At 65.4% G+C, this 14,618-nt stretch overlaps 2 protein-coding genes across 6 annotated transcripts in view; both read right to left on the reverse strand.

The window, feature by feature from the left end:
* Positions 1-868: 868 nt before the first annotated feature.
* On the reverse strand, positions 869-9,769 carry PLD4 (phospholipase D family member 4). Its single transcript, XM_066341411.1, has 11 exons — positions 9,648-9,769; positions 6,546-6,626; positions 6,037-6,224; positions 5,175-5,358; positions 4,884-5,004; positions 4,235-4,362; positions 3,220-3,420; positions 2,462-2,601; positions 2,184-2,349; positions 2,001-2,097; positions 869-1,673 (listed from the first exon to the last, which is right to left on the reverse strand). The coding sequence occupies exons 1-11, from the start codon at positions 9,672-9,674 to the stop codon at positions 1,471-1,473; spliced, it is 1,536 nt and encodes a 511-aa protein (XP_066197508.1). The 5' UTR covers positions 9,675-9,769; the 3' UTR covers positions 869-1,470.
* A 1,646-nt stretch (positions 9,770-11,415) lies between these two features.
* Positions 11,416-14,618, reverse strand: part of CEP170B (centrosomal protein 170B) — a 29,143-nt gene continuing 25,940 nt past the window's right edge. For all 5 annotated transcript variants that reach the window (XM_066344505.1, XM_066344508.1, XM_066344506.1 and 2 more), the window contains exons 17-19: positions 13,686-13,779; positions 13,519-13,570; positions 11,416-13,360 (exon numbers count right to left, since the gene is read on the reverse strand). In XM_066344505.1, the coding sequence (XP_066200602.1) occupies positions 13,125-13,360; positions 13,519-13,570; positions 13,686-13,779 (382 nt within the window). In that variant the 3' untranslated portion in view covers positions 11,416-13,124. The remainder of the gene's footprint in view (positions 13,361-13,518; positions 13,571-13,685; positions 13,780-14,618) is intronic.

A 14,618-nucleotide genomic window follows, 5' to 3' on the forward strand; every position in this document is an offset into this window, starting at 1 on the left:
GCCACCAGACCCGAAGCGCACAAGCCTTGCACTGGCTGAGGGCCACCGGGCACTTGGCTGTGGCTGGGAGCTCAGAGCTCCCCGGAGCCACAGCAGACAGCCCCAAGAATCAGCAGGGTCTGGGACGGTGGCTACTCGGGGGCAGGGAAGGGAGGTGCCTGCCTGGCTTGGTCAGTGTAGCTCACATGCAGACCAGCCCCCTTGCCAGGCTCCATGGGTCCCCAACACGCCCCTCAGATTCTCGGGAATTTGGGCAGGGAAGCAGGCTGGCTCTGGGGACGCTTCCTCACAGACAAAGTAGTGTCTGAGGTGTCCAACACCAACCCACCCAGCTCTCCCAGGGGCAGAGGACTGGGGTTGGGTGGGGGCCAGGAAGGTGCAACCCAGGATGTGGGAAAGCAGGACCCTGGCATCCAGTTGCTCAGCTCCCTCAGCGTCCAATGTCCCTCGGACCACTGAGCCAGTCCCAAGCTCCATCCCGCCTTAGGGGACCTTGGGGGCTTCCACCAGGGCAGGTGGGCTCACAGCCTGAGTCAGAAGCCAGCAGGTGAGACAGACGTCTGATCTAGCATTCCTACGGAAGGGCTGGGACAGAAGTCAGACCCTGACTCTGCAGGGCAGGTGCTCAGGTGGTTCCCAAGGTAGGGTGAGCTCCAATGGGGCTGTCACCTCCTTCAGCTCAGTCCCCGGTCCTCTCCCTTACAGCCCCGCCCCACAGTTCTGGCCCCGCCTCTCCCTCAGCCCCGCCCCCACAGTCGTGGCCCCGCCTCTCCCTCAGCCCCGCCCCACAGTCCTGGCCCCGCCTCTCCCTCAGCCCCGCCCCCATAGTCCTGGCCCCGCCTCTCCCCTGAAGCCCCGCCCCCACAGTCCTGCGCCCCCGCCTCTCCTCTCCAATCCTTCCACATAGGTCGGGGTCCCACTCTGCTATATAGGCAACTGCCTAGTGGTCATGGCGGTCCAGTACTTCTTTCTGTTCCTGCTCCCCCAACCCAGCCAATGGGTCGGGGCATATGTGGGGCCCCTGGGTTCCTGTGGATTGGGGCTGGGCACTGACAGGAGTCAGGGGCCCTATGGCAGTGAAGCAAGGTGGGGTCCATGGCCAGCCTCACCTGGCTGCCATGTGGACACAGCTCCTCCCAGGGTCTGGAGTCTGAACTCCAGCCCTGCATTAGACGCACACAGAGAGACGGGGAGGCACACATACTCCAGAGGCCCCACTTGTGGGTCAGGATTGCTGTTCTGTGGGAATCAGGCATCCTGGAGGGCTCCCTGGAGGAGGTGGGGGGTTAACTGGGCTGTATGGGGAAAGCAGGAGGAAAGCAAATAGTTCGTACCACTTGGCACTGGGCAGTCTTCACCCTGACCATGGCTTGTGCAGAAGGACTGCTTGGAGCCCAGACTAGGGGACAGATGGGGAGGCTTGGTGGGGAGCAGTGTCCACCAAGAACTGTGAAGGCCAGGAGCTGGACCTCAGTCATGCCACACACAGTCCTGGCCCTGGGCTTGTCCATCCAGGCCCACGGCGTAGCGGGAGTTCCAGTCTCGTTCGAACAGTTTCCGCAGCTGCTCCTGCATGGTGCTGAACCCTGGCCGGGCAGCGGAGGCCCTCTGGCTGACCACCAGGCCCACACCGGAGGTGCTGCTGAAGTAATCTTCTGACCAGTTGGAGGTGCCTGTGGGGGGTGGGCAGGAGAAAGGTGCTGGGTGTCTGGGCTCCCACAGACCCCTCCAGCCTGGCCCAGTCCTGTGGGGACAGGTGACAACTGAGATGGTTGTGTGTGGTCCTCAGCTGCTGAGTCCCTGTGGAGACCCTGTCCGCAGCCCCTCTGTCCTCGGCCCGAAGAGCAGTGCCCCCGTCAGCACCCAGGCCTGGTCACGGCCGGCGGCATGTCCCCCTTTCTGCGGCTTTGTGTGGCCTGTGAGTGTCACGCCACTCTGTTGGTGCCCCTCAAAAAACTCAAGGGTCCTGAGCGCTTGCCCGCAGACCTCCCCCAGCTCACCGATGTAGGCTGTCTTGTCTGTGACCATGAATTTGCTGTGGTTCACCCTGCTGAACGGGATGTTGGAGTGGTTCCCCACCGGCACGATGAAGACTTTCTTTGGGGACAGAGAAGGAGCATGTCAGGGAGGGGAGGAGGACCACCCTCTCCCAGCCCAGCCCGGCCCAGGGAGTGGGTCCTCACCACGTCCACAGAGATGTTGACTGTGGGGTCGCTGAAGGCTTGCAGGGACCGCAGGTAAGGAAACATGCTGGGGTCCGTGTTGAGCCCACAGCTGACCAGCAGACGCACCCGTACACCCCTGCTGAAGGCCGCCTCCCGCAGTGCATTGTCCAGCACTGGCCAGTACCTGGGGAGGAGCAGAGGGTCAAGGTCAGCAGGCCAGCCGGGACCCTGCCTGGAGCTACCGTGAGCAGAGCGGGCCTCCACCCTCCGGGGCCGCCGGCTCCGCCCAGCCCCACCTGGCCGGGTGGGTGAAGCGCGTGGTGGGAAAATAGTCCATCACAGAGACGTAGAGGAACCGCCGGGCCTCCCGCATCACTGCCAGCAGCGCATCCAGGTCCCGCGTGCGGCCCTGGGGGCAGAGCGCAGGCGGCGAGGCCTTGCGGGGGGGGGGAGAGGTCCCTGAGGCCGGGCCCCTTGTCCTGAGCCACTTGGTTCCTGGACTCGGGAGACCTCCCCGAGCACCCACCCCTCCCCGAGCACCCACCCTTCAGCATTTGGGGTCCAGGGGGAAGACAAAGGTGCTGCCTAGAAAGGTGAGAGGGGAAGGGGCCGGCCCTGGCCTCCCTGGCACAGGCAAGGCTTCAGCGCTTCACGTCGGCTCAGGGCCACCCTGACACCAGGTCCCAGCTGGACGCCAGCCATGTGGCCGGAGGGCGGGGCCCTGAGGGAAGGGCATCTGCTGCGGGGGCATGGCTGGCCCCCTTCCCCACAGAGCACAGGATTGCTGGGCGAGCCGGTCCTCCCCAACCTCCCAGTCCTGAGCTCAAGCCCCCTGACCCCACCTGGCAGTGTGTTTGGAGACCCCCAAGCACCCCCCAGGCCACCTGTCTCCTGTGGCTGGTAATGGCCGCACCCTCTCCTGGGAGCAGGCCTGCCTCCCGGCACTGCCTGGGCCCGCCCCTCCCCGGGGACCCAGGGGGGCCCCCGTGGTGACTGCAGGGCAGGCCCTGGGCGGAGCAGGGTTCCCATGGGTGGGTCTGGTTGGCCCTCTTACTGAGAGGTAGGCTGTGGTGGGCACCCCGTCAAAGCGGGCCCAGAGGGGCTGGAAGCGGTTGAAGTGGGTTGAGAAGTTCTGAGGCCAGTGTTTGGGAAGCACAGCCTTGGGCGCCCCCAGTACCCAGTAGGTCTGGAAGGTTTTCTCCAGGTCTCGGGCCAGGCGGCTGCAATTGTAGATGACCACGCCCAACTCCTTCACCTGCAGGGAAGGGGCAGCGGCTTGTGGGAGGGGGCTCCCCTCAGGTCTGGGGTGGGGGTGGGGGTGGGGGTGGGTGGGGGGCACCGGGCAGGGTGCCGCCCGCACACCGGGGGCCGGTTCCCCTGGCAACATCCCCAGGAGGAATCCCTCACAGACACACACGGTGCTGGGGGAGCTCTGAGGTGGGGTGCCCAGCCGGTCCCTGTGTGACTTCGTTGTGGCCTCTAAGGATCAAAGCCATATCTGTTTATTACCCAAAAGTCACAAAGCAGAGGGAAAAGATCCCTCTTCTCTCCCCGATCCAGCGCTACGCAGGCCACCTTCCCCACCGTCGTTCTTGGATGGGGTTTTAACGCATCGCTTTTCCAAAAAGGGATCAGGCTTTGCCCGTCTGTGTGCTTGCCCGGACAGGCTGACTGCTGAGTGAGATTCCACGGCGTGGGCTTGGTGGCTGGTGGCCCTGACTGCCTGCCCTCTGGGTGTCCTGGGGGGAGCACAGGGTGTTTCCTGCTCTCCCTGAAGCCGCCCCACTGTCCTCGTCCCTGTCCGTGGCACCAGCAGGTCAGCCCACGCTCACCCCCAGTGCAGAAGACGCGGGCCGGCACTCACCTCGGGCTGTGCAGAACTCTGTAACTTACTTACGGGACCAGCCTGGAATGGGTCCCCACTACGGTGACATGATAGACATGACAGTGTCACCCGGGGTTCCATGTGGTGACTAGCTACAGGGGATAGCAGGCAGAGCCCCTGGTGTGTGGGGGGGTGGTGGTGGTGGTGGTGGTGGGGTCTCCCCTGTCTGGGCTCTGGGACTCACCTGTGTCAGGGACCGCCAGTCCATGTTGGCACTGCCCAGGTAGATGTGCCGCCCGTCCACCACCCAAAACTTGGAATGCAGAACGCCCCCGGTGAGCTGCCCCATGGGCACCTGCCGCACCTGTGCACCTGCCCGAGGGTCCAGGATGGCAGAGTGAGTGAGCCCTGCTCCCTGGTGAGCCTCAGCTCTCTGCAGCTGGGAAACCCCTCAGTTCTCCTCACCACAGTCCTGCTAGGTGGGTGCTGCTTACGGTCACCCCTGTTGTACCGGTGGGGAAACTGAGGCACTGACTGGCCTGGGACCTCCCCCCCCGGGGGGGCAGCCTGGCTTTAGAGCCGCTTTACCAGGATGAATGAAGCTGACTGTCTCCTGCTGCCGGGCTGAGCCTCCCTCCTCAGGTCAGAGCGGCTGGGCTTGGCAGGACCCCGGGACACCCTGTGCTGTGTGCCCCGTGGGAAAGGACACCCCCAACTCTGTGACGAGTCTGGTCCCGTGAAGCCCTGAGTGCCTGCCCTCCGGGTATCCTGGGGGGAGCACGGGGTGTTTCCCGCTCTCCCGGAGGCCGCCCCGCCGTCCTCGTCCCTGTCCGTGGCACCAGCAGGTCAGCCCCCGCTCACCCCCAGTGCAGAAGACGCGGGCCGGCACTCACCTCGGGCGGCCAGGACCTGCAGGTCAGTGGAGTTCCTGGCCAGCGTCGGGCGGCTGGTGGCCACAGCCAGGGAGACGTTCCTGTCCAGGACCTGCTGCAGCTTCTGCAGAAGGGCCTCTCCCTGCGAGCCCAGACCCGCGGTGAGCGCTGCCTGCAGGCCGGCCCGTGGCCGCCTCCCGCTAGGAGCGACCCGGATCTTTTCCAGGGGCCACCCGACTGCCCACAGCTTGGAGTCAGACCGATGGGCGACCCAACTATGTGTGTGTGTGTGTGTGGGGGGGGAGGACGCACCAGCTGGGAAGACGAGTCGTTGACCCCGATGTCGCCGCCCGTGAGGGACCAGTAGTAGGAGGCCATGTGGACGCTCTCCTGGGCAGTGTCCAGCAGCTGCAGCCAGGCCTGGGCTGTGGGCTGGGCAGATGGGCTGCCGGCTGCGAAGGCCAGGTCCTGGGGGGTGCTCTCCACGAGGATCAGCCTGTGGATGGAGCCGGTGGGGTCCCAGAGCGAGTGCCCATCCCTCACACTGACCCCGCTGGCCAGACCACAGGGGCGGCCGGCAGCATGGCCCCAGGGCAGAGCCCAGGCCCCGGGGCAGGGAGCGGCAGCCCCCCAGACTGGGCAGGGCAGACCTGAGCCCAGCAAGCCCGCAAGGGGTGGTGACCCCCAGGAGCCTGCCAGGGAAGGGCCTGAGGGCAGGGCGGAGTGGGGGTCCAGGCTGCACCCCGAGTTGGGATGCTGCCCAGGGGGAGCCGTTGCGTCTGAGGCCCAGCGGAGCTAGCAGAGCGAGGACCTTGGAGGCGGTCAGGGCTGACCTGGAGGGAAGGGCTGGCCCTGGGGGTGGGGAGCACCCCTCTCTGCACATGGGAGTGGATGCCATTCCCAGGGCTGGGCGTGGAGACGCCACACCCCCGCCCAGGTAGGCCCAGGCCCACCTGCCCTGTCGGAGCCCCCAGGGGGCACCTTGCAGCTCCTGCAGAGAGCGCCTCAGGTCCACCCCCTACCCGGCCCCCACTTCAGCGCCCCGCTCCGGGGCCTCCTCCCCAGACTCACTCTGGGAACCTGCGTCTTTTGAGAGGAGCTGGCACAGGGCAGTGCTTAGCCACCTACGGCCCTCCCCAGGGGGACGCCCCGGCAGACCCGCTAGCCCACTCACTGGCAAGCGTCCGGCAGCTGCCGTGGGAACTGCCTCCCCTCCAGGGGCTCCCCGGCTGGGCTGGAGTCACCTCCCCAGGACCAGGCGGGCGCTTCTTCAGAGGGCAGACGGGGCACATGCCACAGGAGGAAGGTGAGAGTCATGCCCGCAGACCACAGCACAGCCAGTGTTCCCAGGACCTGCAATTGCTGAAAGTGTCCCCGAGGGGTCCTCAGCTCCCGAGGAGGGCCAGGCCGGGCCGGGCCTGCAGCTGGGGGCAGGGGGTGTCCACTGGCCAAGGGAGAGGGGAGCAGGGCCCAGAGCAGGGCCCAAGCCTGCAGTGCTGCTGGGATCAGGTGGCCACACGGTCGCCGGCTGTTCCCCCAGGTCCCCTACAGAGGGATGTGGGGTTCGGAGCCGCTCTCTGGTTGGGGGTGCCCCTGAGGCTCCCCCGTGGCTGGTTTTGTCCTCGCCACTCTCCCCACAGGCCCGTGAAACTGCTGAGTCCCTCCCTTGGTCCCCAGTCCTACCTCTCTTCTCTGGGAGTTGCGGGTCGCGGGGGGGTCGGGCCACACAAGGGCCACCAGCACTCTCTGGAGAGGTCTCAGCACCTGCACAGGGCAGCCTGGTGTCATCCGGAGCTCTAGCCACAGTTCCCGAGCGGCTGGACACTGGAGACACCCCCAGCTGTGGAGCCCCTACGGACACCTGCTGAACCCTCTGAGGCCTTTCCACTCCTGCCCAGGGTCACCCCGGAGTGTTAGGCTCCACTCCGCTGGCCCTGCCCCAGGCATCTGGCCTGCAGGTGCTCGACCCCCTGGCTTTCCCTAGTGTCTGTGTGCATCTCGGTGGGTGTCCTGTGTGAGTGTGTGTGTGTGTGTGTGTGAGTGTGTGACCGGCTGTGTGTGTTGCCTTCTCTCGGTCTCCCTCTCGGTGGGTGTCGTGTGTGTGTGTGTGTGTGTGTGTGTGAGTGTGTGACCGGCTGTGTGTGTTGCCTTCTCTCGGTCTCCCTCTCGGTGGGTGTCCTGTGTGTGTGTGTGTGACTGTGTGTGTGTGTGTGTGTGTGTGTGACCGGCTGTGTGTGTTGCCTTCTCTCGGTCTCCCTCTCGGTGGGTGTCCTGTGTGTGTGTGTGTGTGTGTGTGACCGGCTGTGTGTGTTCCCTTCTCTCGGTCTCCCTCTCGGTGGGTGTCTGGGTGTCAAAATCTCAGTTCCTTGTTTCAACCGCAAAGGCAGTAAGTGTGAGGGTCACTTCTGCTTTCCAGCATGACCCTCGTTACAGATCTATAAATAGCTATTTCCCTTCCTGGGCCGGGCCCCTGTGTGCCCTCACTCCCTAGAACTGCAGCAATCCTTGTCCTCGCTGGGAAAGGCTCATGGAGAGGGCAGAGAGGCCCAAGGTGGACTGAGTCAGGGGCCCCAAGATGCTATCCAGGGGGCAGTGGGCTGAGTTGTGGCCCCGAGATGCTATCCAGGGGGCAGTGGGCTGAGTTGTGGCCCCGAGATGCTATCCAGGGGGCAGTGGGCTGAGTTGTGGCCCCGAGATGCTATCCAGGGGGCAGTGGGCTGAGTTGTGGCCCCGAGATGCTATCCAGGGGACTGTGGGCTGAGTTGTGGCCCTGAGATGCTATCCAGGGGGCTGTGGGCTGAGTCAGGGGCCCTGAGATGCTATCCAGGGGCTGTGGGCTGAGTCAGGGGCCCCGAGATGCTAAGCAGGGGGCTGTGGGCTGAGTTGTGGCCCCGAGATGCTATCCAGGGGCTGTGGGCTGAGTCAGGGGCCCCGAGATGCTAAGCAGGGGGCTGTGGGCTGAGTTGTGGCCCCGAGATGCTATCCAGGGGGCTGTGGGCTGAGTCAGGGGCCCTGAGATGCTATCCAGGGGCTGTGGGCTGAGTCAGGGGCCCCGAGATGCTAAGCAGGGGGCTGTGGGCTGAGTTGTGGCCCCGAGATGCTATCCAGGGGCTGTGGGCTGAGTCAGGGGCCCCGAGATGCTAAGCAGGGGGCTGTGGGCTGAGTTGTGGCCCCGAGATGCTATCCAGGGGCTGTGGGCTGAGTCAGGGGCCCCGAGATGCTAAGCAGGGGGCTGTGGGCTGAGTTGTGGCCCCGAGATGCTATCCAGGGGGCAGTGGGCTGAGTCAGGGGCCCTGAGATGCTATCCAGGGGCTGTGGGCTGAGTCAGGGGCCCCGAGATGCTATCCAGGGGGCAGTGGGCTGAGTCAGGGGCCCTGAGATGCTATCCAGGGGCTGTATCTGTACAGTAGGACTCTATAGACATCTGGGGACAGAGGACTTGTCTGGTCTCCACAGAGGGGTCACTCTCCCAAGGAGCCTGAAGCCAGGCCAGCTGGGCCCTGCCGGAGTTGGGCCTCTCCCCACCGTGGCCTCGAATGCCACCACAAGCAGGTGCCCCTGAGTTCATGTGCTCTCCCTAGGGTTCAGGGAAGGGCCTGTGTATAGGTAGTGACTGGGTCACCCTGGACAGCCAACCTCTGACACCTTTGTGGGTGGGGTGCACAGCCCTGCCCCCCTCCCCGGACTTGGTGGGGAAGGGGCCAGGAGCAGCCCGCCCAGAGGTGTCTCTGGGTGTCCCTCCTGGGACACTCTGGCCTGCCTTGACCCGGATAGGGGTGGCCGCAGGAGCTGGACCTGGGGTCTGAGTCTGCTCTGTTATGGGGGGAGGGGTGGAAGCCAGGACGAGGGCAGGGCCTCTGCCAGAGACCCCAGAGGCTGGCACGCCTCCCTGCTGGGAAGTCCCCACACAGGGGAGTCAGGGGCCTCCCCACTCCCAGAGGGTGCTCCCCCCTGACCTGGACGAGCTGAGCTGGGGGCGGGGCTTGCCACTCCCTCCTCCCAGTGGGGATTTGGGATCCAGCAGCAGCCTCACAGACTCTCCGAGAGACCAGCGTGAGGCCCGGGCCGGGGGGCCAGGCGAGGGCAGCTCCAGAGACACCCTCAGACAGTCTCCCTGAGCCTGCGCCACGTGGGAAGCGGGCCCGTCCCCCTCCGTGCTGCAGGGAAGCTGGCAGGTCCGAGCGCAGCCTCATCTCGGTGGAGCCGGTCTCTGGGGCACTGCCCAGCCCACTCATCCCAGAGCGGGCGGCTGGTCACAGGGAGCAGCCTGGGAACCGCGGTGGTCAGCCTGCAGGACGGCTCTCGGTGGCCGCAGACCTGTGGTTTACTCACTGCAGCCCTGGAGACCCCCCCCCCCCGCCATGTGTCCCTAGGGTGGGGCCAGCTGCTGGGAGAGAATGGCCCACCAGCACTGGTATCTCGGGACTGTGATGGACCGAGAAGCAGCCCCCGGGGTTAGCTGAGCCCCAAGTCCCGTGTGGGCAGCTGTGGGATCCGGCCGGCATCTGGGGTCTCAGCTGAGGGTGCAGGGCCCCCCTGCCCTGCAGGGCGCGGGGTGCAGCTGCTGGGACGAGAGGACCCGCTACCAACTCACCGGGAGACCCTTAGGCCCGGCGGTCCTGCTGCGGAAACTTGGGGAGGAACGGGTGGTCCGCAGGCTGTGGGCTCCGAGACCCGCTGGGCCTGGGGCTGCTGGCAGCGTGGGGTCAGGGAGGCGGCCCCCAGCCGCCTGCCCAGGGCTTCTGGCCTGGCTCCCCAGCCAGGCCCTGGCTCCGCTGGACTCACCTCTGGGGGTCTGGCCTCAGCGCCCATCTTGGCTCCCGCTCCAGACGGCACCCTCAGCTCTCTGGGCAGGCTCCCCCGCCTGCCTCCAGCCCGCTCGCCTGTGCTTCCTCTCGGGTCAGTTCCTCTTCGTCCTGAGCACCTCCCTCTGCACTCCCGACCGACCGATGACAATGACATCAGCAGCAGGGTGGCCCAGCGTGAGGGTGGGGCTGAGAACTTTCTCTGCCTCCAGAGAAAAACCACTCTTCTTTCTCTCCACCTCCCCGAAGCGGAACCACTCCCAGCACAGGCCTGTGTATCCGTTAGGGTTCATGCAAGCCACGGGGACCCAGGGAACCGCGGCTCAATTGAAATAGTTTCTCTCTCACACTAACTAGGTTCAAGGGGCTGCTGGCCTAGAGATGGCATTGGCACCACAGCCCTGGGGAGGCAGGTCTCTCTGGCTCTTTGCTGGTGTCCCCAGAGTTGACCGGCAGCCTCATGGTCCCCCAGTGGCTGCTGGAGCTCAGCCATCATTTCTGTTCCCAGCAGAGCATAAAGGACATCGTCGAGACTTCCTGGAAGTCCCGCAGGACACTTCTACTTCTACTTTGTGATGGAGAACTTAGGCACATGACTATCTAGCTGCAAGAGAGGCTGGGAAACGAATCTCCACTTGGCGAATGTGGGTGGGGTTGCTGTTTGGTCCGTCTGTAAAGGCAGGCCTAGCTAGACATTGCTGGCTCTTAGCCCCAGCAAGGGGCTCGGTCTCACCCCGAACCCCTCCAACTGGGGCTCCCTGAGTACAGGAGCCTGTTGCCCCCCAGACTGGAGCTTGAGAATAGCCCCATTCACATCGAATGAGGCCCAGGTGTCTGCCCTAGTTCCCTCATAAGCTCCTATTCAGGACAGGGGCTACAGGGTTCAGGGTGAACTCCCCTACCCGCCACTCAAATGGGTAGCAGTTCCCAAGGTCAGGGTCAACAGGGGAACCCTGGGGCCAGTGTGGGTGGCCCAGGAAGCGAATAGGGAACGATGGCCCCCAGACCCCTTCACTCTCTTCCTGGGCCCTCTGTCCCAGTCTGGCCTTGGGGTCACCTCCAGGACACAGTCAGGGTGAACTTTGCTGGCTTGGGGAACAGAGCTGGTGCCCCAGGGCTGGGGGGACAGGGAACAGCGTTGGCGTGGTGGGGGAACAGAACTGGCGTGGGAAACTGCTGCGTTAGTTACAAGTGCTCTGCTGGTCAAGTGACCTAGTGAGCAGGCGCTGGTGGTGGTCAGCCCTGTGGGCTCCCGGCATGCTGGCCACTTGCTCCAGCTCTGCTTGTCTCTCTTGCCTGAGGTCCTGCCCATAGCTGGTGGCAGGGGACCTGATGGCCCTCGACGTGAAGAAGATGCAGGGTTGTGGGCACCAGGTGGGGTGATATCAGCACAGAGTGGGGGGGTCAGAGGCCCCCCCACAGGGGGAGCTGGCTTGGCGCACAGAGCCCGTGACCTTCCCTCGCAGCCTGCTTCGGAGGGTGCTCTTGGACGTCGCAGACTTCAAGGCTGGAGTAAAAGAACTTTCCTTTTTGAAGAACAAACATCTGGAAATTTCCCCGCTTTACTTTCTCACCTAGCCCGCCACCTGGTGGCAATGCCTATGCATTGCAGCAGCCCCTGGTCCTGAGCGACCAAATCAGTTTTCAGCCCAGGAAGGGAGACGACCCCCTGGGGCCAAGCCTTCCCCAGCCTGCCAGCCACACATCACCCGTGAGGAATGAGGCCAGGGCGCTGCTGCCAGGATGTCGCCACATGATAGAATGATTTATTAGAACAAATTCCATGACAAATCAATATAAAATAACCATTTTTTTCTGAAAGACACCCAGAGACCACCTGAGGACAAACATAGAGGAGCCTCCGCAAAGCCAAATAAGTTACTAATCCCAGATCGAGGGCTGGGGGGGGGGGGGACAGGAATTGGTGAATGAAAAAAAACATTGTACAGTGAGTGATCCCGTGGGGTGGGGGTGGTGTGGTGTGGCTGGAGAGGGTCTCGTGGACAGAGAAGCAGTGACCACTGCTTGTCTCCGGGACCGACCGGGCTGCGGGTGGCTGCATGGGGCACACGGGGTGGGGGACAAGGACTAGCTCCTCCTCTGAGTGACACCACAGGCTCTCGGGGCCGGGCGGGGTCCCCACGGCCATTCACACACGTAAACATCAGGTGGGGCACGGGCCACGCACTGGACGCCCAATGTAAACACAAGAGCCCATGGGGCCTCCGTCCAGCGGGAGTGGTGGCACCCCCAGCCGTCCGTCCCTCCTGCAATCGACATTCGTGCAGAGGCTGGGCAGGTGCACGCGTCCCCTCACCCACCACTCTGGTGGAGGTGAGACCTCCTTCCCTCCTCCCCACCTCCTCACACACCCAGCAAAGGGCTCTTTGGCTTTAGAGGCTCCAGAGACACCAGCCCCCCGCCAAGGAGGGACTGCCTGGCATGTTCCCACCAACAGAATCCTGAGAAAACAAAACTGCTCCTGGGAGCTGTCCCTACCCCCACCCCAGGGGATCAGGGGCCCATGGGGCCCGAGCTCCTTGTCGATGCCCCGTTAATGCCCAGTACCCAGGATGGGGAGACAGTGTGTCGCCTCAGGAGTTTCCAGAAGCCTGGTTGCAGCCACTTTGGTCTGGCGCCCACCTCCAGCTGACCCAGCGCCACCAGAAGCCAAGGGCAGGGGCCTGGCACCGTCACTGGCAGTTCAGCACACGCAGATGTGCCCGGGCTGGCGGTCAGCGGCGCGTGGGGCGTGTGCGTGAGCACGCAGCCTCCCCCGCAGCCGCCGCCCACGTGCTCGGTGGGTCTGCAGATGTGTTGGCACCAAAGGATCGAGGTGCTGGGGTTCCCGCCCCGAACGCCTCCACGGGTCCCCTCCCTGCCCTGGCCACTGGACTCCGGCGCAGTTCGACCACAGCACCCTGCCCGGCCTGTGAGCCCTCCGGTCCTGGGGCCTCGAGCCCCGCCCAGCTCCCTGTTTGGCACTGTGTGACCCCACAGTCAGCCCCCTGGCTCTGCCTGGCCCCACCAGCACACAGAGACAAGCCGAGTAAGCGTGTGCCCCCAGCCTGTGAGGCGGGGGTGGGGAAGGGGACTCCAGGCGGGAGGCTGCTGAAATGGAACAAACTACTCTTTCCGTGAAAGTTCAAGACAAAAATAACAGTGATGCAGAGGGCGCGGGGACATGCCCGAGAAGCCGGCCCTTGGCAGTGGCCTCAGCAGAAGCTGGGCCGGGAGGCGGGCAGGGCAGGAAAGGGGCTGGAAGTCCCCCTGGGGCGCGGGCTGGGGGCCCAGGGGGCGGGGGACTGGGCACGGCACCAGCCGGTGGGGGTTATGGCACGTGTGGGGGTCTTCATGGTGAGCCGGCTGCAGCCGGGAGGGGCCGAGGTGGTGGACGGGGTGCGCGGGAGGCACTGGACACTTGCACACGCGGCGGGGACCACCTGGGCCTCTCCGCCTAGATCAGGAACCTCTCTGCATCGGGGAGGAAGTCGGGGAGGAAGGCGGGGTCCGGGAGGCTGGGGGACCTGCAGGTGGCCCTCTGCGGGAAGTGTCTCAGGGACAGGGCCGAAGGGGGCGAGGCTGGGCTCTGGGCAGCGGGCCGGCCTTTGCCGAGCTGGGCCGAGCCTGCGGAGCCCCCGTTTGCCGTCAGCAGGTCCAGGTTCCCGCTGGGGTCCACGATGGCGTTGATGACTGTGGAGGAGGGAGGGTCAGGCGGCCAGAGGACCGCGCCCTGCCACCCATACCCATACCCCCTCCGCATTCTCCCATCCGCGTCCTCGGGCCTCCCTGTCCCCCTCCTGCCCCAGGCTGGAGCACCGGTGGGGACCCTGGGCCCGGACTGCACCCACCTTCCAGCTGCTTCTGCACACGCCTCAGTTCCTTCAGGATGGAGCTGATTTCCTGGGAGGTGGGAAGGAGGGCGGATGGAGCAGGGGGAGCCTGACCACCCACGGGCCACCTCTCCCAGGGGCTCTGGGTGGACGGGGCCTGCTCGTCCCTGTCCCGCCGGCCTCACCTTGTTGGACGTCTTCAGGATGGGCACCTCGTTTTCAGAGTTGATCCTGGCTTCCAGGTCCTCCCAGGCACGCCCTGAGTTCTGGAAGAGGATTCTGCCCAGCGGGGGTGGGGACAGGAGCAGGCAGAGGAGGGTGCCATGGGACCTGAGTGCCTCCCCAGACCACCCTCCTCCGAGGCCCCAGGGGACCTGAGTGCCTCCCCAGACCACCCTCCTCGAGGCCCCAGGGGACTCTGAGGCCAGACCACCCTCCTCCAGGGGACACTGCGGCCAGACCACCCTCCTCCGAGGCCCAGGGGACCTGAGTGCCTCCCCAGACCACCCTCCTCGAGGCCCCAGGGGACTCTGAGGCCAGACCACCCTCCTCCGAGGCCCCAGGGGACACTGAGGCCTCCCCAGACCACCCTCCTCCGAGGCCCCAGGGGACTCTGAGGCCAGACCACCCTCCTCCAGGGGACACTGCGGCCAGACCACCCTCCTCCGAGGCCCAGGGGACCTGAGTGCCTCCCCAGACCACCCTCCTCGAGGCCCCAGGGGACTCTGAGGCCAGACCACCCTCCTCCGAGGCCCCAGGGGACCTGAGTGCCTCCCCAGACCACCCTCCTCCGAGGCCCCAGGGGACTCTGAGGCCAGACCACCCTCCTCCGAGGCCCCAGGGGACTCTGAGGCCAGACCACCCTCCTCCGAGGCCCCAGGGGACACTGAGGCCAGACCACCCTCCTCCGAGGCCCCAGGGGACTCTGAGTGCCTCCCCAGACCACCCTCCTCCGAGGCCCCAGGGGACACTGAGGCCTGCAGCAGGACCTGGGCTGGTGGGTGTCAGGGTGTGTGTTTGCCTGGGCCGGGTCAGGACTGGGGAGGACAGGGGGGAGGGAGCAGGGTGGGGTGGGGTGCGGTTGTCCTAGGGGCCTTGGACTCGCCCAGGCTCAGGTT

Source organism: Saccopteryx leptura, chromosome 6 (assembly GCF_036850995.1).
Source record: "Saccopteryx leptura isolate mSacLep1 chromosome 6, mSacLep1_pri_phased_curated, whole genome shotgun sequence".
Taxonomy (NCBI): Eukaryota; Metazoa; Chordata; class Mammalia; order Chiroptera; family Emballonuridae; genus Saccopteryx; species Saccopteryx leptura.

What these genes read in the sequence shown, in the direction of transcription:
- PLD4 (XM_066341411.1), bottom strand. Translation starts at nt 9,674, where the DNA reads ATGGGCGCTGAGGCCAGACCCCCAGAG. An exon ending in CTGAGGCCAGACCCCCAGAG is followed by an intron (nt 6,627 to 9,647) that starts GTGAGTCCAGCG and finishes TGCCCTGTGCAG; the next exon opens with GTGCTGAGACCTCTCCAGAG. An exon ending in AGACAAGACAGCCTACATCG is followed by an intron (nt 1,674 to 2,000) that starts GTGAGCTGGGGG and finishes CACCCCCCACAG; the next exon opens with GCACCTCCAACTGGTCAGAA.